Here is a 22941-nt window from a genome sequence, read left to right as displayed (position 1 = left end):
CTTTCCATCATGGAATAGCGTGTAACCTGATTAAGTCTGGAGAAGGTACAAAATGGTGAAGAGCAGTTGGTAGACCAGACGGTTGTGTCACCATTCAGAGGGATGATGACAAGCTAGAGGAATGAGAAAACAAGAACACTGCATTTCAACAAAGAAAATGTGAAGATATGCACCTGGGTTAGAGAAAACCCCATCCAGCAGCCCTGGTTGGGGCTGAGCAGCTGGAAAGAAGCTTTGCAGAAGCAGACAGCTTCCCAGTGGGAAAAAAACATGGACTCACCAGAGTGAGTTCAGTGAAGGGCTGCAAAGATGATTTAGGGACCACAGCATCTCTCCTATTGATAGGAGGATTGAGAGGATTGATAGAGCTGGGATTGCTTGTCCTGATGGGAGAAGACTGAGGAAGAACTGTGATTTTGTGAGGGCACTCAGCGTAGCTACAGCTGTGGGATAAAACCTGGAAAATTAAATCCTAATACAGAAGAAACAGTGGAAATTCACTTAACATATGAAAAAGAAACTGGAATTAGGATTAGACTGGAATTAAAGTGACTTGCTGGGATGCATTGTGACATTTCCAGCACAGCAATAACATCTTTCACCACCCGGACGGCCAAGTTTATGGCTTTATTGTCATTACAGAATATGAACTACTGCTATACTAAAACAAACTTCCAATAAAGTTTGGGACAACAGAGAAATAAAAGAAGGAGAAAAGTCAGTGGTGTTCAGTGGAACTGAATGCCTGACCTTTGGAGATACACCTGGGCTTTGGATTTGCAACAACTCACACTTGTGAAGTTAATCATATTTTTGTGCCTGAATCTAGTTTCTCTCCATAATGCTGATCTGTACCATTTCAGCTTGCTGGCTACATTTTTAGGTGTTTGTGGTACCTTCCATCTTTCAGGTTAGTAAATCCTTGCTTTATTGATTTGTTGTCTATAGCTGGAGTTCTACGTAGAGGTCAGGATGCATAATGTTCTTTTAGATTTTAATCACTAAAGCTGACCATTGACAAAATGAGAATTTTAGCTTAGCTCTGAATTGGGCTGCAGGTGCCCAAACCTTTCCACGAAAGATGGCTGCATTCCGAAAAAAACCCCTTTATATATAACTAAGGGGATAATCAGGTCCTGCTCTTCATCTACTCAATGAAATGTGATGCAGAAAGCACTACTGTCATTCTACAGAGTTACACTGCACAAGCAGGCACTAGAGGATGTCTACAGCGTCTGTCTAGCTGCCAGCCCCACAGGCCTCTGGTGCTAATAATGAAACATATAAAATTGCAATGGTGGGACAGATGTCAGGCTTGATATGGAGGTCCAATCTGAACAAAGGACTGAAATGTCTGTAATGAAGGAAGCATTTAGAATCTTACTGGGAAAGAACAAGACTCTTATATAAAGGAATATGACATACTTGACAATAAAAAAGAGCAGTTCTATTTTCCAAATTTCAGGCAGGGTTTTCCTGGTCTTGTAATAGCTTTGTAGTGTGGAGGAGTAAAGATCAAGAAAGTCCATGTACAGAACATGCAGAATTGTGGCCTAAGTGCTATATGCAATATTCCTTGCAGAATTCAAATGGAAAAAGACTGACAGTGAAAAAAAAGCAGAGAGGATGAAAGCTCCATTGTGCTGTTCTTATCATTAGGAAACATAAGTGTCTGGAGAGGAGCAAGCTGCAGTCAGCAAAAAGGTATCATTAGGCTAAGATGCTGCCCTGTGTGGCCACACAGGCTGTGTGAATCACTTCACTGGAGGGAGCAGTCGGAGTACTTAATATTGCTATCAGTGCAAACAAGTAAAGCTGCCAAAGGTTTGCATTGATGAGATATATAAATAGGAGTACTGGAATGCTCAAGCCAACTCTTACAGCAAAACCATCCAAACCAACCCCCAATTCTATCAAAAACCCAACACACAGCAGGGGCTAATTCCAGCACTGAAACATCTCACAAGTCAGGAATATTTTTAGTAGAACCTACCTGTGACCTTGCCCAAGGTGAGTGACTTAATGGCCTTAAAATCAATCTCAGAAAAGTTGTGTTTGAGTTTGAGAACTTGATCAACCTGGAAAAGGTCAATAAAATTATTTTAGTACAACAGCACATGGACACCCCTAGATCTCATAGGACCGCAAACTTCTGGGAACATTCTCAGCTGCAAATCAGTTAATTCTGCCCCCAAGCGTGATTCAGTTTCTAAATATAGCAAAGCAAGTGTGCTTTGATTTTAGCATGAGAAGCTGAAAGGTATACCAGAATAGTCATATAAAGGACTTTGAAGAAACCTCCCCTGCAGAAAAGCTTAAAATGTTTGACCCTGAAATCCCCCTGCTTCCCAAAATCCATGTCTAGTCACTTCAGAATACACTCAAAAGAGGCCACTCTAGAAATGTATTGTGAAGGATTAGTTCTGCACAGAAGAAAACCACAGAGCAGCAGACAATAGAAGACTGGTACTTGAGGAAAACCCTGGCTTTTAGCATAACCCTTCTTCTTAAATAATGAGGCCTACCCACTGTAGTTGTGTGATATGTTATTTTACCACCCAGAGATTGAAACTGTAGAGAAAAAAAAAAAGCAGTGCTGTGTTTTTTTGCCTTCTCATTCTATTCCTTAAGATACAACCTCTCTATAGACTCTGTTCCCCTTCCCTATTAAATAATTTTTTTGCCCAGATCTAGCCAGCCTGTTTTGCAATATGGACAGTTATAATCAGCCTTAGAAGAAAAGAAGAAGAAGAAGCAGTAAGATGGTCCTCCTCTCCCTGCCTTGGAAAAACAGGTGATGCAGGGGGGAACAAGGCAGAGGAGGGGTTTTGTATCTCATGATGCTGTCACACTCAGCATGGCTTGCTTCTAGTTTCTAGGATGGGGTACTGCCATGTACATGGTAACTGCACCCTGCATTCCCTCAGCTCCTCCTTTTCTGTGAGAGGATAAGGCAGCTGGGGTCACATTCTCCCTTGAGAAACATACCCTAACTGAAATTAAATTCCTCAGCTTTTTTCTCCCTTTTGCAGCTTTTCCATGATCCACACTGTATGTTTCAGTGGAGATTACAGATCACACAGACATACCTAAGTCCCAGAACCACTCCAATGGTCCAGATGAATTTCTGGCCAAAGATGTTTCCTAATTCACAGATTGTCAGTAGCAAGGGAAGGACCGTTCAATGGAAAACACCACTATTGGGCACTCTTTGAACAGGGTCCAGATGGAACTTTGCTTGAAGCTACAGGGCTGTTCAGCTGCTAAATCAGTGTGAAACCTTTGCCTCCTGCTGGTGATCAGGCATTGAGATCAGGGAGTCCGATTCCCAGAATTCATAGAATCTTGGCTTGGGTTGGAAGGGACCTTAAAGATCATCTGGTTCCAACCCCCTTGCTGTGCACAGGGACACCTCCCAGTAGACCAGGCTGTTCAGAGCCCCACCCAATCTGGCCTTGAACACTTCCAGAGATGGGAATCCACAACTTCTCTGGGCAACCTATGCCAGTGTTTGTGGCCTGAAGTGTTATTTAACACTCAGCATAAGCCATGGCATACCTGTATGATGAGCTCTCTGCCTTCTCTGTTAATCTTCACATGGTGCAGCTCTCGGTTGGCAAAATTTCCAGAGTCAATGGTGAAAATGAGGAGCCCATCCTTACTCAGCTTGTATCGAACCTGTAAACTTCCTTAAAAGCAGAGCAAAATTGTACATGTAAAACCTACATCAGTCATGTGATATCATTCAATAACTTTACACAACAAATAACTCATTTTCTTTTTACTGCTATGGAGTAACAAGGTTAATAAGTCAAAAAGAAGGTTGAAAGAGTTCAAGCTGTAATGAAAAGTGTGAAGAAAATAATGCACTGGAGGAGATTTCCTTCCTATTGGGTTAACAAATTGCTATGGAGACACATAACTTAATGAGTAACTAAGTATATCAAAGGCGAGTGTGTCTGTCTGCAGGTCAGACATCCAGCACTGCCAGAAGCTGATGTACATCATCCTGTAAGGGAATACTTCCAGCAGAGGGCATGCAGGGCTTGCACTGCTCTATTAAACTAATAATGCAGGGTTTTTATAATTTCTTTTCATCCAGATGTAACAGACAACACAGAAGAAAGTGACAACTCTAAGAACTATAAATTAATTTCAAACAGTTAAAGGCATGTACTTACAATATCATTTATATGTAATAAAGAAAAAAATAAACCATTACTTCTAACATATTTGAAGGAATTAATGTAGTTCATATAAAAATGAATGCCAAACATCTCATTCAATCTTGCTATCAAAAAAGCCGTCATGACTTCTGATAAATAACAGTACCAACCATAACAAATCAAAATACACAATGAAACAAGGAATCCAGTATGAATTTTAATCCTTCAACAAATGACAACAGGGAATGTGTATAGATGATATAGATATAGATAGATATAGATAGATATAGATGATGTACATATATATACACATAGGAATATCTGTATATGGAATAATCTAAAAGAAAAAGGATCTATTCTGGTAAAATCCCATCAAGCATACTTTTCTGGGAATGAAGTAGCAAAGAGAAAAAAAAAATCTGAAATTTCTGAACTCTTTTTATGCATCAGCAACCAAAATACATGGAACTGTCGTACCATAGAGTTAAAAAGCTTTCCTGGTGCTATTTTTAACTGTCTCCAAAGAGCAAATGAATGCTGACAGCACCCCAACCCTGAAAAATGGTCCTACATTTATTCCCTGTTCTGAAAATTATCAGGATTTTTTCCACCTCTACACACCCCACACTGAAGTTGGTAGTCCTTCAAGATGGAATCCCTAGTCCAGTCAAGATCATTCCCTCTCCTTTTCCCTTGCCAGGATGTCTTCCTCCTAAGAGCTGTACTTTAAAAAAAAGTTCTACAAAATTCAGTATATCCCAGATGAGTACTGACACTCTCTGGGATTTGTAGGATAGAAAAAAAGCTTCTAAAATCAAGAAGGAAAATGAGAATGAACTACTAGGCTGAAGGCTTTTTAGCTGATTGAGAGGTCTGCTGGATGAGGAGAAATTTTAAAGTGAAAATAATAAAAAAAAAATGATAAAAGGCATTTAAATTCTCACACATAGCTATGGACATTAGAGGGGAATTTGTGAAGACATCCAGGTCAGTAAAAACTGCTAAATTATTCAGTGTGATATTATAGGTCCCCATTCAGCTGCCCCAAATCATACTGCACAGCTCCCAGCCCTCATTGCATAGTGAGGGCAAGGAGGTGCTGTCCATCATCATGACTGTCACACTCAAAGGTCCAAACCTAAATCACAATCACATTATCTGCTGCCGAACGAAAGATGCGTCAACAGGGATTAACAGTGTAAACATCTTGGAAACACTTTAGAAATACATGAGAAAAGAAGCCCAAGTACAAGGAAGTTCTTCAGATTTGCTCTGGGCAGTGGGAGTGCTGATGAAAAGTAGAAAGATTGACTGACTTTGCACACCACAGCCAAGATCACCACGGTGAATAAGCTGGAACTAAAATATGATAGTCTAACAGACTGGGCCAAACTAAAAATCATGTCTCAGCAGAAGAACTTTATAGGCTGCCTCTTACCTGGAGTCTCTGAAAGGGATGGAAAGGAAAAATGGAACAGGACCTGGGTGTGGTGTGTGACCTTAGTTTGTAAATGTGAAAAAAACTCTGCTCTTTTTGAAGGCTATGAACACATATATATAAAATGATAATTGGTACTACAGTATGCAGGTGATTAACAACAACCAGCACATCTGTGTTCAAAGGGAGCCAGCATAACATGCAAACTATCCAAGCTCTCAGCTGCACCAAACAGGGATTTACCCATTGACTTTGTCAGGGAAGCACTGATTTTAAGCCAGAAACCATCTGTTCCATTTTTTGGGAGACAATGGAGGAGGCTCTTGGCATCCATTAAGAACAGATCTTACTTTCTAAAGTGGTGCTATTTCACCTTAAATCCTGTAAAGAGGCCAGTGAATGGCATTTTATTTTGTCAAATTGCTTTGAGTTCCAGCGGCAACTTTTTTTATGGACAGCTGCTCTTCAAAACTATTGAATTCAAGCTGGCATTTTGCCTGGGGCCAGATTTCCATTAATGTAAACCAGAAGTACATGGGCTCATCTTTTGAGGTGTTTTTGAATTTTCACCATTGTAGATGAGAGCCTGCCTTGCATTCAATACTAAAACTTCTGTGTTCAGATTACAGAAATTTTTTCCTGGCAGATTAATTTACTATTTTATCACCTGACAAGCAAAATAAATGGACTGTTAATTAGAATTATAATTAAGAATTTTATTTTATCCCCTGAATTTTGATTATCTTGTCCCCTGACTTTCTCCATCACATCAGCCCAGTGTCAGTAACTGCAAATGGAAATCAGTACACAAACCAGCTCTACTCTCCCTCTTCTCTACTTTGCATCATTTTTGCCTCACAAGAGAGGTTTACACTAATCATAAGCACTGTAATTTCTGTCAGTCTTCTTCTAGTCATGCCTGTCATCCTCTTTTCAGCTCCCCATGCCTAAGCATGCACACCTGGAGTGTCATAATGCTCAAGCAGTGTAGAACCAGTTGCGTTCCATCTCTAACGTATGTTGAGTTGCTGGAGCAATTGTTATTAAGTCAATAAGAGAGAGAGAGAAAGGAAAAGAAAGATAACCTTCTTTTGGGCTTGGGCTAGAAAATTTTAGTGGGCACATTACCTCAGCAGTATTAGGTAAGAGCAGATTCACACATGATTACTGTAGTTATCCTCCTTCAGCTTTGAATTCTACCTCCAGAGCAGCCTGAGAGGGGGGCAGGCTTAGCTTAGCCACAGAGTTACTGAGCACAGCACGGCCTCTTTTCAGCACTTCCTGAAATGCTGAAGGCCTGCCATGCTGCTGGGATGAGACCACTGCCAGTGTCAAAGCTGGCTCTCTGCACATCGCTGTGCGCTTCAGCCTGCAACCTGCAGTACTGAAATCCATGACTGTAGGGCTGAGTGACATCTCCCTGGTGATATCAAACAGCTAAGAGCCATTTTAACAGGATTCCTGGGGGTTCCTTGTGCAGAGGGAAGTCCTGGGAAACAGAGACCAAAGGGCAGTATTTATGCCATCCCATGCTGGTGACTAAGTCCAAGGTGGCTTTTCTGAAACAAAACACTCCCAGGACACTTTCAATGATGATGGGGGCCAGCACTTGTACTTGCTAGAAGAACACTAATGATCAGTGTCAGCATAACCAACCTCCAGGCAGCTACAGAGCAGCATGGTGCCTTCGAACTGCTTCTTTTTTCTGAGGATAAGCAGCTGTAGCAGCTCTTATGTCTAGTGGTAATAAGGATACAAAACTGGTTAGAGGTTTCAAAGTGTTCAGTCTAAAGAATAAAAAAAAAAATATTCCCAGACTGCACAGTGTGAGGAAATAGCTTGGTCATGGTGTTACATATTTTATGTCCCAAATCTGTGTTGATTGAACACATCAACAGGAGAGCTGCCTTTCTTTTTTCTGTGTCTACAGAAGTGCCTCAGTGGAATATCGGAAATAATTTGCTGGCTTTGTGGCCTGTGCCCATCAACTTTACATTCACTCTGGACTGCCAAAGCCTGTGTTGAAAATCAAATAATCATTTTTGAGTCATCATCTAGAAAAGGGAAAATGTGACAGAGTATTCTAGCTCAGGGAAAGACTCCCTTGTTTGAAGGACCTCAGCCAGTGCTAGGTATTTGGCAAAAAGATTAAAGCAGCTTTGCAGAAAAGAGAAATGGGTATCAGGAATTTGGTCTATAAATCCATCATTCTTAAGTCAAATTCTTGTCACACAAGTCACCAGAACCACAGGTCTTATGTCATTTCATCTTGAAGGACCTAACAGCAAGGACGGGAATGGCATCCGTTGGAGTCTGAGATTTCTCTGCAGGACCTTTATTTATGCAAACTGGTTTTAAACAAGCCCAAATTGAACTCAACAACTCTCGCCAACTTCAACAGCACTTGTTAATGACTTAAACTGGCTGGAGCAGCTGGCAAGACATCTTGCTCTGCTCAGAGAAACTGAGGTTAATTCAGGGAGCACATGTGGGTGGCACATGTAAAACGCATACATTTATCACCATCGTGTAACATTATTTACACATTTAAACCAGGGCAGCCGACAACTCTGATCTGGGGAAAGTGTTTAGGTATTATACAGTGGAACACTGCATTAGATAAAAGGGCATTGGACTAACCCTACATGTCTTGTTGCCTCAGAGCCATGCAGAAAAGTGTTTAGGAGTAAGAGAAGTTCTTACAGCTGTCTCAAATTGACAGTCACCCTTGATGGACTGCTGGATTTTAACTACACCACCACATGCACCCTCCAGACTCACCCAAGCTAGAGCTGAAAGAGAAACTAATTAAGGAAAGCACAAATTAAACAAAGGGTGGAATATATTAGTGAGGCCACTGATACTGCTATTATGAAAAACAAAAAGAATGAAAAAAAATTAAAGTATTTAGCTCGAAAGCCATTTGCAGCTCATGAGGTATAAATGTTTATTCACTCCTGACTGCAGAACAACACATGACACTTTCCAATCATCTCTACCACAAAATATATCTCTGGGAACTCGCACAGTTTCAGTGTGGCAGCGTCCTTCTTCATAGCCTAGCTATTTAAAAATGAACCACCGTTTTCTCGGTTAGGAGCAGCTGGCTCAGAAACGTGTTCCTTAATTAGCAGCTTCTCCCCAGGGATATTTACTCAGTAAATTTACTCTCCGTTGGAAGTCCTGCTGGTGATTTTAAGAACGGAGCCCATCTCTTCAGTGTCCAGTGGCATATAACTAAGAAAGTACTTGCATTTTTTTAGGGGATGACTTTTGCTATTTGTTTTGCATGGAAAAAAAACAAAGAAAAAAACCCGTTGAACATGTTTGCTGATATCACTATTCAGCTATTACACTTGCTTAGACATTATTGTTTCACAGGGTTAAAAAGAAAAATCCACCACTCAGTTTTTTGCAGTCTCTTCTTGTAATAAAAAAATATAGAAATAGAAGGCTATTTGAATGCCTCTCACTCAATGCTTGAGACATTCAGGACTCAGAGATCATGTTCAGGCCATCCTATATTAAAAAAAAGAAAAAGAAAAAGAAAAACAACACTTTCTCTTCACAGTGTATTTCTTCAACTTAGAAAAAAACACACACAGCAAAAGGAGCCTATCTGGAGACCCATGACCTCGGTTCACTAAACAATCCTGCTAGACAGCTGGACCCAGATTGAGATTGTCACTTAAACATCAATAAATGTAGATGGTTCCCTTACGTGACTGAGAAATGTGTTTAACCTTCACAGACATCTCATTCATACCACCTGCAAATTGGTAGAACACAGACTGACCAGCAATTAACAAGGAATGGGCAGATGCTTCTTGCTTCAAAGGTAGAAAATATAGCAAAATCTCAAAAATGACCCAGTGGATCACAGTCAGAGAGCTCATGATGCACATACTGAGTGGCCTAAACACAGAGCTTATCCCAGTGATTTTTGCTGGGTCTGGTTGCCTTTCCAGCCTGTGAGATCATGCTGCCAGGTCATGTTGAGCTTCTCATTAGCCAACACTCCCAGTCCTTTTCCTCAGGGCTGGCCTCAACCCATTCTACATCCAGCCTTGAGCTTGGGATTGACCACAGCCATGTTCAGGACCTTGCACTCAGCCTCGCTGAGCTTCATGATACAGAGCCTCCATGTCATGCTACTGAACCCGATACTCTTATCCCTGCTCAAATCTCCCTTTCTGTCTTTGAACACACACTGGATGCCTGTGGTCTCACACTCAGACATTCAGTATGATGGCATGGTTTATTCACCTTTGTATGATTAAGAATCTTGCCAGGCTTCCATCTCCCTCTATACATTTTACTTAAGACTTGCAGAGCAGCCAGGATGGCAGGAAGAGTTTTTATTCTTTGCCCAGTGGAATAGAATATAAAGTATCATCCTATGAATTTTATTCCAAAAGTTCAACCTTGCTTTGCAAATTATCGAACATCATTAGCGCTGTGTGAACAGCTCCTGGGAAAAAAAGACAGACCTGTTGTTTTGATACTCTGAGAAAGTCATGCCAGCCTGCCCTCTCAGAGATTCTGGCTCATAGTTTCCATTTTTCCTAATATTCTTTAACCATTCTTCTTTCCACTTTGGCAGTACAGAAGCCTGCTCAAGCAAGGACTTGTTTCATGCCGACCTAACAAATAGCCATTATGTTCAGCAAGGAGAACACAGAAAAAAAGATGGTATGAACACGAAATAAAGAAGCAATTTGAACACTGCATGATGCCTGAGCAGGAGAGCGAGCAATAATCTTTTAGACAAAACTAGTGAAAAGTAATCACATGCTTCTTCTAAAACCTCATTTTCATACTTAACTCATAATAAAGGCAGCACAGAACTTTGTGGATTAATGGCTTTCTGAGGTTAATGATTCTTGTTTGTGTTGAGCTCTAGAGGAACTTTCTGGTCAGGAATCTCTGGGAAATTTTCTGCTGCTCTGACCAGCAAGTCCATCTAAGTATTGTCTATTTCATGGGTTATGCCAGCCTCTGTGAAGGGAGATGTTGGATCCTTTAGTGAGAGACCTGATTATAGCAACTTTTGAAGGGAGATATTGGAGTTTAGAACTAGCTGCCACTAGTTTAGAACTAGTTTGGAACCACTGGGATAGAAAGAACTGACTCAAGCTCTTAAGTGATCTAATGGAAAAAATTAGAGGAAGAATGAATACTTTACTTAGTAAAAATCCTTTTGCTAGAACCGTAGCATTGTAATGACTTTTCTCTAGTAAAATAGATGCTTATACATATAAACTTCCAGTAATTTACCTTCAAATGCATACTTCTGTCATTTTTTCACAGAACCACAGAATGGGTGAGGCTGTAAGGGATCTCTGGAGGACATGCTGCTCATCCCTGCCCACTGAAGGACCCTTGAAGTCAGCGCTCCAGAGTCATGTCCAGATAGCTTTTGAATACCTCCAAGGATGGAGAATCCACAATTCTTAGGCATGATGTGCCAGTACTCAGTCACATGAAAAGTCTCATATTCAGATGATATCTCATGTTTTGGTTTGTGCCTTCTGAGTGGCCTTGCAATGATATCTTCCCGTTCTCTCAGCACTCGTGGGTGCATCCCACCAGGGCCCATGGATTTATGTGTGCCCAGTTTGCTTAATGCCCATTCCCTGGTCTGATCATCCTTCACCAAGTGTACATTTACCTTGCTCCAGACTTTTCCCCCTTCAGTTCCTGAAGGCCATGTAAAAACTAGGACATAAACACCCAATTTCACCAAGAAAGGCAAGAAGGAAGAAATCACCTTTTCATGATGCAGACAGGGTAACTGATATGCTATGGGAAAAAATAACATGTTAATAATAAAAATTACTTATCAGCTAGAAAATGTGATTTTATATATATATATAAAAGCAAATGTTTTGCTTCCCAGCCGATTATCTGCAGCCAGTGGTCTGGAGTTTTATGCCAGACAGCAGTAAGTTCAAAGTCAGTCTGTATATAGCCAGAGCATAGATCAATTATTCAGCCTGTTCAACCTTTCCTGCTCTACGTAATCCAATTACAGTTCCCTTGTTTTCCCTTGTGGGACTCCAGAACATCTATTGGCCCTCCAGTATAGCAAAATAATCTTCATGACTACAAACATGTCCATGAATTCAGCTAATGAGACAGATCTTTCAGTTCTCTCCTCTTGGAACGCAGAGATAGGGATCTGCCAGAGTCCTTGGCTGAATGTTATGGCAGCTTCTTCTTTCAAGTTAGTTTTGCACACTCAGAAATTTAAAATGCCATATGCTAAAACAAACATATGACAAAATTGGGTTTGGGTGCCAAGTCCACCTCTTTCCTCAAAGACTTTTTAGTACTGGATTTGAAGTGAATACTCTAATAACCATTCTTATTTTCTGTGAAGTTTGCTTACAGCAGGGATTCATCTAAGTGACCAGTGTGATTTCTAACAACAGAAGTTTCTCTCTTTAGATAAATAAGCTGACAGATCTCCTGCCACCCCAACCCTGCCTACTCATGATACCAAAGCCAGCTTCTCATTTAAGGCAACTGGGGAAAATTTCTTTTATATTCACCATCACTGATCAAACTGTCTCTGGTTTCTCATTCAGTAAAATAACTTAAGATTTCAGGGGCCAAATGCAACATTTGCTTGCAATTATATTTAGAAGACATATATGCTATCTGCCACATAATGGTTGCATACCAGAGCTAGACTGGGAACAATCCCCAGTCACTCACAGGTGCTTGTCTCCTCCAAAAAGCTGTCTCCCAGATTTCCCAATGTGACTTTCCTTCCTGCTTCTGGTCTGTTAAAATTGACTATACCTGAACCTTGTCACCATTTCCCACTTCAGTCACATAAACTGTGCAGGTTGCTCAGTGCCTGCTGCAAGTCTGCACAAGGTATCCTCAAAAGAGAAGACAACTGCACAAGCAATAGAGTAGTTGAGAGGGTCTTTCTGAAGCAGTTAATTAATGTTCCAAAACTAAGACAGGAAGGAAAAGAAGGAAAGTAAGTAAGGAAAAAAACCCCAGAAGAATCACCCCCTGAAATCCACCCAAGCCCTATTTTCACTGTTTTAGTTTTGACCTATTAAACCTCAGAGTGTATAGTGTGAAGAGGATCAAAAGATTCCTTGCCTCAAAGACTGAACTGGATTTTTTGCATCTCTTTTCCACTGAGTGAGAAAAGCTTTGCTTGTTGGAGATGCAGCTCAACATACTTGAAGGCAAAAACAATAAGGAGAATTTACATGCTTTCATTAGAAAGGCTGTTTCTGGTTTAGAGACAGGAGGAGATTACAGGAGATTATGTGTTTATAAGAAGAAATGAATCAGTAGCTTCTCACTGACAATATTTGCTTTTTTTTTTTTTTTTTTTTGTGAGTGTTAACTCAGCTTACCTCTGTTACACATTGTGATTTCTGTTCCTATTCACTTCAAATATCAGCTGATTTCAAGACTTTATAGGTCAGGGAAGTGGAGCTGATATAAGTCTTACTATTGTATGCTGACTATCAGAGACTTAAGAATTACTTAAGATGTTTTCATTTGTACTGCTGTTTTTAACTGTGTCTTTTTCCTTGTATTTAATCTTTCCTATGTAAAATCAGAGTCTTGCTTTCCAAAAAAAATGGAAAACACAGCTCACTGTGATGGGAATAGATGCTGGAAAGGTGGAAAAAAAAAATAAAGGACTCACACTGTTTAATTTCTTATGAGATTAGTTAATAAATACAGATCTTTTTTTCCCCATCATTCCAGCATAGTTTGAGATTCTATCTCTCTTCTTTGATGATAGCTATCTCCTTTTTCTCTAGATTAGGAATCATATTGTTTCCATGGAGAAGGCCAACAAAACTAAGAATCAAAGACTTGTGAAAACATTTTCTAGACAATATATTTCATCATATCCATATTGCATTTGATTATTTGCAGGAGGATAGAAAAATGAAGAAAGGAGAAGTAAAGTTTATTTCAACATTCTTTCTTTTAACTTTTTTCTCTCCCATCATTTATTACCCTTAGGGAGCATGGTAAAGATAATATTTCAAAGGTACTGGTAACTTCGTGAAATTGTGTAATTGCAAAAATGTACAGTGAAAAACTAGCTTGTGAAAGAAAAAAGATACTCTTTTCTTGGTAGTATCTTCCCATGATATGGATAATTTCTTTGGATTGACTCACTGAGAAGACTAATTAGAGATGTTTACCCATTTTCTGTAGCTTAGTAACGGGCACTATAATTTGAAATTTCTACAGAAAGAGATATTAAAAATGCCAATCATTACAGTACTGCTAATCTCTTGCATGTGGGACCAAGGGGACTACATGAGCTTTACATGGACACCCACCTATATATGTGTGCATGTATATGTAGAGATACACCCATCTGTATATGATACATACACATATATATGTAGCTGTAATTTAAAAATACATGGAAGGCTGGAGAAGTAAGGAAGATGCTCTTATATGCATACAATTTTCAAATCACATGCATGATTTCAAGGCATCAGTATTAACTAATGGAGGAAAAAATCCCTAAGTCATCTTTAAAATCATCAGCTTTTGAAACTTTACCTGTAAACTTCCAGGACATGAGACCCTTGATCAGAGGTAAGAACAAACTCTGTGGTATGGAGTATGTTCTATAGGTGGGAACTGCTTCTATAAGTATTATATAGAAAAAAAATCACTAAAATCAGTAAGTTTTAGGAACTATTTCACACCTGACTGAATTAGACCTATACAGGTTCACTTTCTTATAAGTGTTTTTAGTATACTCCAACTATGAATAATCCTTGCAAACAGTTTCACTTCTTTAATGTCAAATATTTAACATGAGAAGTCAGAAGTAGGAAAAACATTCTTCTCATAGTCACTTTTATTAACTAATGATTTGCCTAGTTATTTTGTGGATAATAGAGAAGAGGAATAACAGAATACATGAATAGTAACTTCAAAAATAGTTACAGAAAGTGAAGTATAAAATTATACATAGACTGTTCCTACACATGTTTTAACAAGTGGAAAGGGACTTGGGATTATGGGAAGGAGTATTACTGCTCACCTCCTAAGTGAGAATGTCCATTCCCATTTCTCCAGGAGCCTAACCTTTATTTAAGCAATCAGCTATCCAGCAGGGACCTGCTGATGTCCTACTATACACTGTCAGACTCAGCAAGATTCCTTGAAAGTGAGCCAATAAGAGAGAAGGAATCGCACTCACTTTTAATGCTACAAAGGACATTGATATTCATAGTCCAGTAACTTTATGGCAAGCATAAACCTCTTGGAGGAAGAAAGAGTAACATATCTGAACACTATTTTCATTGGAATAATTTCAATTCCAACAAGACTGAAAAGTAAAAGGACATGAAATTTAACAAATTATTCCATTTGGGACAAAAGGCAGAGAATATACATGACTGAAATGACTGTCTTGTAAAAATGTCACAGAAGCATGCACTGAGTAATCCTGAAGGAGACTTTCAGGAGTTAACAAAGGTCAGCTAGTTATCTTAATAATTCTTTGCATACAGTGCTACACTTCATAGTCCAGAATTTTGGAACCTGACAGCTCACCCTCTAAACAACTTTCACCACCATATTACAAATGAATAAAAAGAGGTGCAGATCTGACTGTTTGCACTGCCTGGCTGTGCCAAGACCTGCTCCACCTAATTTCCACATGTACTGAGAATGCCTGTCTCCATCTAAGTCAAAGCCAAAATCTGCAGATGCTGCAGCTGACAAAATGAAAGGTCATTTTCTCAAGCTCGCTTCCTGCTGAGCTGCTCCAGGATATCCTCATATCTCGATCTCAACCCCTTCCCCAAGCCCTATTAGAGACCCTCTTCTAGAGCTCCACAATTATAGGCAGCTTATAGTGTATTCCATCAATAAAAGTCAATTGATTCATGTTTCTAAGGTCATTTCAGACTACTCTGGCAGCAATAAAGGTGATTTAAATGGATGTTACATTGTGATTAACATTAGGGCTATTTCCTATTGCCTGAGCGGCATCAGGAGACCTGAGTGTAACTGAGAAGCAGATTCCAAGGTTTTACCTCAACAGGGGCCAACCTCCATCACCCTGGAGCTACACACTAGAATATTCATACATCTGAGTATCATAAACACTTGTCTACAGGAGCAAATTAGAGATGGAAATCTGGGACTGGACAGGAGAGGGTAAGGGTCAGCTCACTAGTGCCACCTCCCTGCTGAAGTTTCACTTGGAGTAGATCTGTTCTACTGCTATTCCAGTTGCCCCTCCCAGGGATCAGGGCGTCAATCCACTGTCCCATGCCAGCCTCAATGCTATCCACATCACGTAACCAAGAGAGAAACTACTGCAAACTCTGTATTGAGAATAAAAAAACCTGGGTTTTTATTTTTATTTTTATTTTTTAATTTAAAATCTTCTATGGTTTCATTTGATGGTACTTGAAAGCTTAGTTATTTTGGAATTTTCAAGACTTCAGAGTGGTCTGGGTCATTCGATCAAATCTACATATTCAACCACATTATGTTAACTTTCTGTTGTTCTACCACAGGCTACTGACTCACCAATAAGCTTACTCATCTCTTCCAGTGCTCCAGTGCCTGATAACTTTTGAAAAATTCATATTTTCCCCATTCATCTAGGATGATGTTTGTATAAAGTGAGTTTTCTGAAAGCACTGCAAGGACTCAGTAGCCAGAGTTTTACTGAGAAGACAAAGGTCTGTGCCCCTAAATTCTTTACATATTTTCAAAAAGTACCCAGGTCAAGTATCTTTAAACAGGAAATGGATTTACACCTCATGTTTTAGTCAATTAACCTAGAAAACTTTGACATATTCTGACTTTGATATTCAGACAAAATGGGCTTATTCCATTGAAACAATCCAGTAAGGAGCAATACATGTGCCAAGACAGAATGCAAAGGATAAAATGATAGTATATTTCTGCACCAAGTGCTCTTGTACATACATGATATTTCTCATTCCCTTATCTTGGTGGCCTAATGGATCTCACTATGGAATAAATAGCAAGGAATTACTATGGTACAATCTTGCCAAACAGAACTCAAAGCACATTTTAAGCCCCAGCTACATGATTACTCAAAGACTGAATAAGCAAGTGTAGCACTGAATGCCAAATAAAGGGACATAAACAAGAGTGATGGCCATTTCATGAACTGAACACCAGGAAGTTGATAAAGTTGGAGACATAGAAATGAACTTAAATCAGTGCAGAATTCTATACTATTCTCCCACAAAAAAACCCCAAAAACAAACCCACAAACAAACAAACAAACCCCCAAATACTTCACAGAGTTACCCTGTCTCCCTTGGGTAGCATATCAAGACTACTTACCATTCTTGGAAAGAATGACAGCCAAGTATTCATGGAAGTAGGTGTTGATGTACAGTAGGAGGCTTGGAGTGTGTGCTGTGAGAAAGCTGAATGCAATATTCTCCTTGGACATGACAGCATCCACATAAATGGCAGAGCTCGAGGTGCTTGCATTCTTTGTGACAGGATAAGGCTCTTGGAAAGTATAGGTAACAGAAGTGCCAGCTTCAAATAATGCAGAAACCTCTAAAAGCATATATAAACCAAAGGAATTATTTCAACTACTGCATTTTCAGATCTCCCACGTAGGAATGGACAAGAACTAACCACCTCAGAAGTAGAACACTGCAAAACACCCTTGATCCAGCTGCCATCACCCTTCCTTCACTTATATAAGAGTGTGTCCTTCTTTACAGATTGTTTGTCTGGCACAGAGAAAAACAGAGTATGGAGATGAAAATTTAACTATTTTGGTGCTGGAATCAGAATTCCACGAGATGGAACAGCCCAAATGTCTGTCAGCCAATTACATGGTTTGTTCACCATCTTCTGACAGTGACATATAAGGCAATATTCTCTGTCTTTCCTCCACAATAGATTTGTTCTTTCCAGTCTCCTTTTTAAATAAATTAATTATGAAAGCAACACCTTGACCAGAGACAGCCAGTAAGGGAAGCTGTCTTTAGGAGCATCAAATGAAGAGAAACATCAATCTGTGCATCCTCAGATCCTTAGTACTCATGCTTCTGTTTTCATTGAACAACTAAACTGATTTACAACAGCAGATGATGCAGCCCACTTAGCAAACCTGTTGCATTTGTGAAGTAGGGGACAGCCATGGAATTAAAAAATTCACACTGCACCTTGCTGTTACTGAGCAGTGATTTTGTTAGTTCCAAAAAGCATGTTCTCTAAATTAGATGTACCATGTTTGCCCTGCTTTTTTTCTGGTGTTGACAGCAACTCCTATAAGCCACCAGAAAGGTTCAGTGAGGACACGTTCACCAAAGACTGAACCATGCAAATCAGTTTTCTCCTGAATGCTTCATGCTTATTTGAAAAATTTCTTAACGTTTGGATGAGTTGTCACAGGAAAGGAAAAAAAAAAACATAAAAAGACTACCTCTTTTTGTCACATCAATGCTTTAAAACTTCGTAAAGAAAAGCCTTAAGGATTTGTTAACATGCAGAAAAGATGATGAGGTTTACAAAACAAGCAACCTAAACATTCAGACATGGTCAAACACATGCTCTAAAAAATTTCAGCCCTATTTCCTAATGTCTGAGGATAGTTACATGCAATGGAATACAGGAATCATAGTGGCATATCATGGTAAACTTTATTAGTGCAACTAACACCATTTTAATTTCTGAGGCCAACACAGAAGCCAAAAAATGGAGGTGTTAGAGCCTGCTTAAGATAAACATTTAGGAACACTGAAGGGACAGCTGGTAACAGGACATCTTGAGATGTGGGGGACACCAAGCTGACATGGGTGAAATGGTGCTGTAATTCAGAGTTACTGCACAAAGCACTCAAGTCCTGGGATCAAAGCTTGCTGCCTACCTTCCTTGCAGTAAGGCCCTTCATAGGCTGAGTTGGTACAGTCACAGAAGTAACCAGTATACTTCTCCACACATTTCCCTCCATTATGGCACAGGTTCCCATAACTGCTGCAATGTCCTGGGCATCCAGGTTTAACACCAGGTGTCATTTTAGCTCTCTCCTCGAGGTCAAGTTTCTGTCCATTTAAATGCAAAGATCGAATACATCCCAGAAAGCCCTTCTGTCTGGAAGCTGTTCCCCCTGAGAAAGAGAAAAAAATGGAGATGCACTCATTGGTGAGTCTGCACAGTAATCAAAACCATGAAGTTCAATCCTGAGGTACAAACATGAATCCCCAAATTTTAAAAAATATTATATATCAAAGCATACAGTGGCAAAGGATGACAGATGAACAGCCCTGGAAACTAAAGGCGTCTCTATTTTTATGAAAGAACTAGAAAGCTGTATGTGACACTTTACTTTTGTTATTTTTCTCTTTTTTTGGCTTATCTACTGCCCTGTCTGGCATTGAAACCACAAATTCATTTAGAAGCAAGATTAGCTTATCTTATGTCTGCATATCACCAAGTACATGAAAAAACCAAAATGAAAATGTTGGGGTTTTGTGTTTTTTTTCTATTTGTTGCCTTAGTACAAACACCCTAATCCCACCAGCAGCAGAGTTACACATGCTGATGAGTCCAGATAGCAGGGATGAATCAGGTTCAGCACCAGGCCTGCTGGCTGAAGGGAAATGTCTTGAGTCTGAATTTATGTGCAACTGCCCAGCCTGATGTGTTTTATGGCAATCGTTGTTGTAGGCCTGAAACACGAGTTCAGCTCACAGGTGTGTTATTTATTACAATGGTTAAACATAATTGCATTTCTTCCTGAAGACCAGACCTGTATGCAGAGGGGAAGCTCAGTCTCTACAAACTAACTAGTTTCATATCTGTCAAATTAAACTGCTAACAATGTTACAGTGAAGGCACTTTTCCATAAGAGGTAATCTCTGAAAATGATAATAATGATGATTGTTGAAGTTCTCTATGAAAATATAACCATTTTTCTTATCATATGCTTTTTTTTGGCAGTTGCCAATGTTTTGCTTTTGAAGATACTGCAATTTTGATTGCTGCTAGGAAATCTAATTCTGGTTCAGGAGTTATCAGCATTTGCAGACTCTTAAAAGGTAGCTTTATTGGTGATTCTCCTGCAAAAGTATTATGAAAGAAGTTATTATTCTTCTGTAGAAGTTGTCTCTCTTTCATAGTGTATGACTTAAGAAATTACATCATTTGATAAACCTTAGCAGAAGAGCATTTGTTTTTTTCTATAAATTAATTGAAGCAAGACTTCTGCAAACTAAAGAGAATGCAGCAACAGTCTGAAAAGACCTGGTGTTCTACTACACCATTCTGTCATACTTTTCTTTCTGGAGCACTAATAGCAGAAATACTGGATGTGAATTAGAGTAATTGAACTACAGATACCATGCATGAGACACATTTGTTTCATGCTCATTTTATGATGCCTTTCTCAGAGAAATAAACATTTTCAAGTTCCTCTTTAGCCAGCTATTTTTTTCAGATGAGCAAAATGTTAGCTGACTTATTTTAAACGTCCTCTGAGGACAAGAACCAGGCCTTCTGCATTTGCTGTGCTGCACACACAATCCTTTTGTTTGGAGATTTTGTCCCAAAACAAAACATACCATATAGATTTTTCAGTAAAGTCCATATAAGTAGAAATGGGATTTCTCCCTTTAAGGCTACTGGTTACTCTGTTTTCTTTTGCATTGGAGGCCACCACAAATATTACAAGGCTGAATGACAGTTTCCTTGCCTCTTCTCTGCACACACACAAATCCCAGCTGTAACATATAAAAAATGAGTAAAAACTATTGCTAACTGTTCTATGGATGCCATGTTTATTGCACTACTCATATTCTTATTACTCTCTAAAGCACTTTGGAAAACCATCTAAAGTTTCTCACTCTTCTTCTATTTTCTGGCAAGTACAGAGCTTAGCACAGACCAGCTATACGATCCTAGACCCACACAGCATTGATTAAGCAAATCAATTGCTAATTTTAGGCAGTCTTCTTCAATTGGCTAGACCTAATCTTCATATACATTCCTGAAAAGCAGAGGAAAAACTGAAAATAAACACACAAAACTCTTTCCCAAATTAGGCTTTGCAGATTCTTCCAACTCTAGTAGGAGCTTGATGGACTAGAGACTTTAATGGATGAGACCTAAATGTTTTATTCAGGAAAACAGATTTTAAATAAGCCTAAGGACCATGAACACCAAGGTTAGGGGTGTATTTTGCTGAGTGGAGATGACAGTCAAATGAGCCATGCTGTTTTCAGCAATGTGTTTATGCTACTGAAATTTTGTGAGGGGTCTTTGGGAAACGAAGAGAGAGTCTGAGAGGAGGGGAGAAGAAGCTCACAACTGAGTGCTCAAAGCATAGCTTGGTGTCAAAATTGGCTAAATAATTAACATTGTAGCAATGAGTTGAGGATTTGCTTTAAAAAAAACCTGAAGGACTTTTTGTTAGTAGAAACTGGACTAGGGAGGCTGAAAATAAGTATTAGGAGCATTTGTGTAACTGATACAAAGAAAAGGAAAGGGCAGAGAAGTATATCAGGAGTAGAACTTGCTATGGTGTTTCTCAGAAGACCTCAAAGTCACACTTTTTAGTCTCAAGCTGAAAGATATTCAAAGCATGCAGGATACACAAAGTTAGGCATTAATTCCTCCTCTTGGCCCCCAAAATATTCCAGGGTGTCTACAAATGCTTTTAAAACTAACAGCAGTAAATCAACTCCTTCTTTTCCTATCGTTCCTTCTGTCTATCTCCAGAACAAGTTTCTCAGATGTTGAATTTCTCTGGATTATGTTGCCTTTGGACTGTCTACAACAGATGGAGAAGATTCACCCAAGGATTCATTCCTTGCTCACTTCCTCCCACAACAAAACCAGGAGCCCAAACGCTTAGCTTTGCTAATTTCCTAAATGTACCAAACAAACAGCACAAAAAACTTCTGACCAAAGCTTTGTACATCAGATTAATTTCTGAAGATTTTTATTTTGCTTCTCTGATGTTACCAGTCTGACTTCAAATCCTGTCCTCAAAGTGGACTGGGAGGACAGTCTTTCCCATCTCCATGATGGAGTCTTGTGCTTATGCCTTCACCAGCAGGTAAGACAGGGCTCCATCTCACATTACACCACAAGAGGAGATGATGACACAACTACTCCAGGACCACAGGGAGAGCTGCACTACACAAAACCATGTTACACACACTGAGTGCTGAAAGTGACTGTCCACTGAAAGGAATGGGTTTTGCCTTCCCCTTCTGAGCAAGTGATTTGCTGAACTGGCTCGTTACTGGACAGTTTGGTGCAGTTGATGTTAGCCTGCACATTTGTTTGGAGTTTGCTCCTTCTACTGTAATTTTTTCAAATTTACACAAGAAATCTGGCCAGGTGCAAGGATATCCATGCTCTCACTATAATTATTATGCAGCCAGAAGCAGTTAGGTACCCACTAAAAGAAAGCAAGAAATAGTTTTCTAACTCCTTTCTAACTGCATTAAAATCCAAGCTTGTTTGAGTGCAATGCAGTCATTTTTCTCTTCCACTTCACAGACACACAGAGCTATCTCAAAAGCCTGCCACACACAGTCATTAAGGCTGGAAACCCCTTAATCACTGTCAGTATGCAGAATGCTGCAGAGACAAATATGTTGTGGATTATAGAGGGAGTAGGGAGTAATATTATGTGCTGCTGCTTCTTTCCTTTTTACAATGGCATTCATACATTTATTTTTCAAATGGGTTAAAACTCTCTCTGCATGGCTGAGATATTAAATCAGTAGCTTTTTATTATAAGATTCAAATGAGACTTTCAGTAGAGACAAACTATATCACATCTGTGTATTGCTGGACTTCTGCCACCTTTCCCTGGAGCACCCGGGGACAAATAGTGCCAGAATCAGGAGGCTGCCCAGGCTTCCAACTCTTCTGACAGCTCTCAGGAAAACTTAGCAAGTCACAGATAATTTTGGCCTTCAATATGGCAGAGTTAAGGCCTGAAAAAGCACTCCCAAACTCATTTGTTTTTCTGTCCCTTTTGTTCATGGTTCAGTAGAAGTGTGGATGGACAACAGAATGCAACCTATTTATTGCACAGTGAGAACTTTTCACCTCTTGGCTGAAATAAATACCTATATCCTAGAGTTTTCTGTAAACACTCACTACAATCAGAGTACAATCAGTTGGAAGTCCCTGTTGGAATCAGCTGTTCCAGCCTGTTCCTTAAAGCACAGCTACATTCAGTATGAGGTACAAATTCACTTCTCCACCAAAACCAACAGGACCTTTTTGGCAGAGCTGCTCCCCATTCACTCATGGGGATGCTGCTGCTGTTCTGCGGCAGGTGCAGGGCTTCGT

The 22941-nt window shown here is 39.6% G+C and overlaps 1 protein-coding gene across 1 annotated transcript in view; it reads right to left on the bottom strand.

Moving 5' to 3' along the window:
* The window catches only part of CNTNAP5 (contactin associated protein family member 5), a 269482-nt gene that overhangs the window by 15193 nt on the left and 231348 nt on the right, over positions 1 to 22941 (bottom strand). The window contains exons 18-21 of the mRNA XM_058839980.1: positions 18500 to 18739; positions 16954 to 17178; positions 3559 to 3689; positions 1994 to 2078 (exon numbers count right to left, since the gene is read on the bottom strand). Of these exons, the coding sequence (XP_058695963.1) occupies positions 1994 to 2078; positions 3559 to 3689; positions 16954 to 17178; positions 18500 to 18739 (681 nt within the window). The remainder of the gene's footprint in view (positions 1 to 1993; positions 2079 to 3558; positions 3690 to 16953; positions 17179 to 18499; positions 18740 to 22941) is intronic.

This window comes from Poecile atricapillus, chromosome 5, assembly GCF_030490865.1.
Source record: "Poecile atricapillus isolate bPoeAtr1 chromosome 5, bPoeAtr1.hap1, whole genome shotgun sequence".
NCBI lineage: Eukaryota > Metazoa > Chordata > Aves > Passeriformes > Paridae > Poecile > Poecile atricapillus.
The sequence above is the reverse complement of the archived record's forward strand: the minus strand, read 5'-3'. Positions and strand labels throughout refer to the sequence as shown.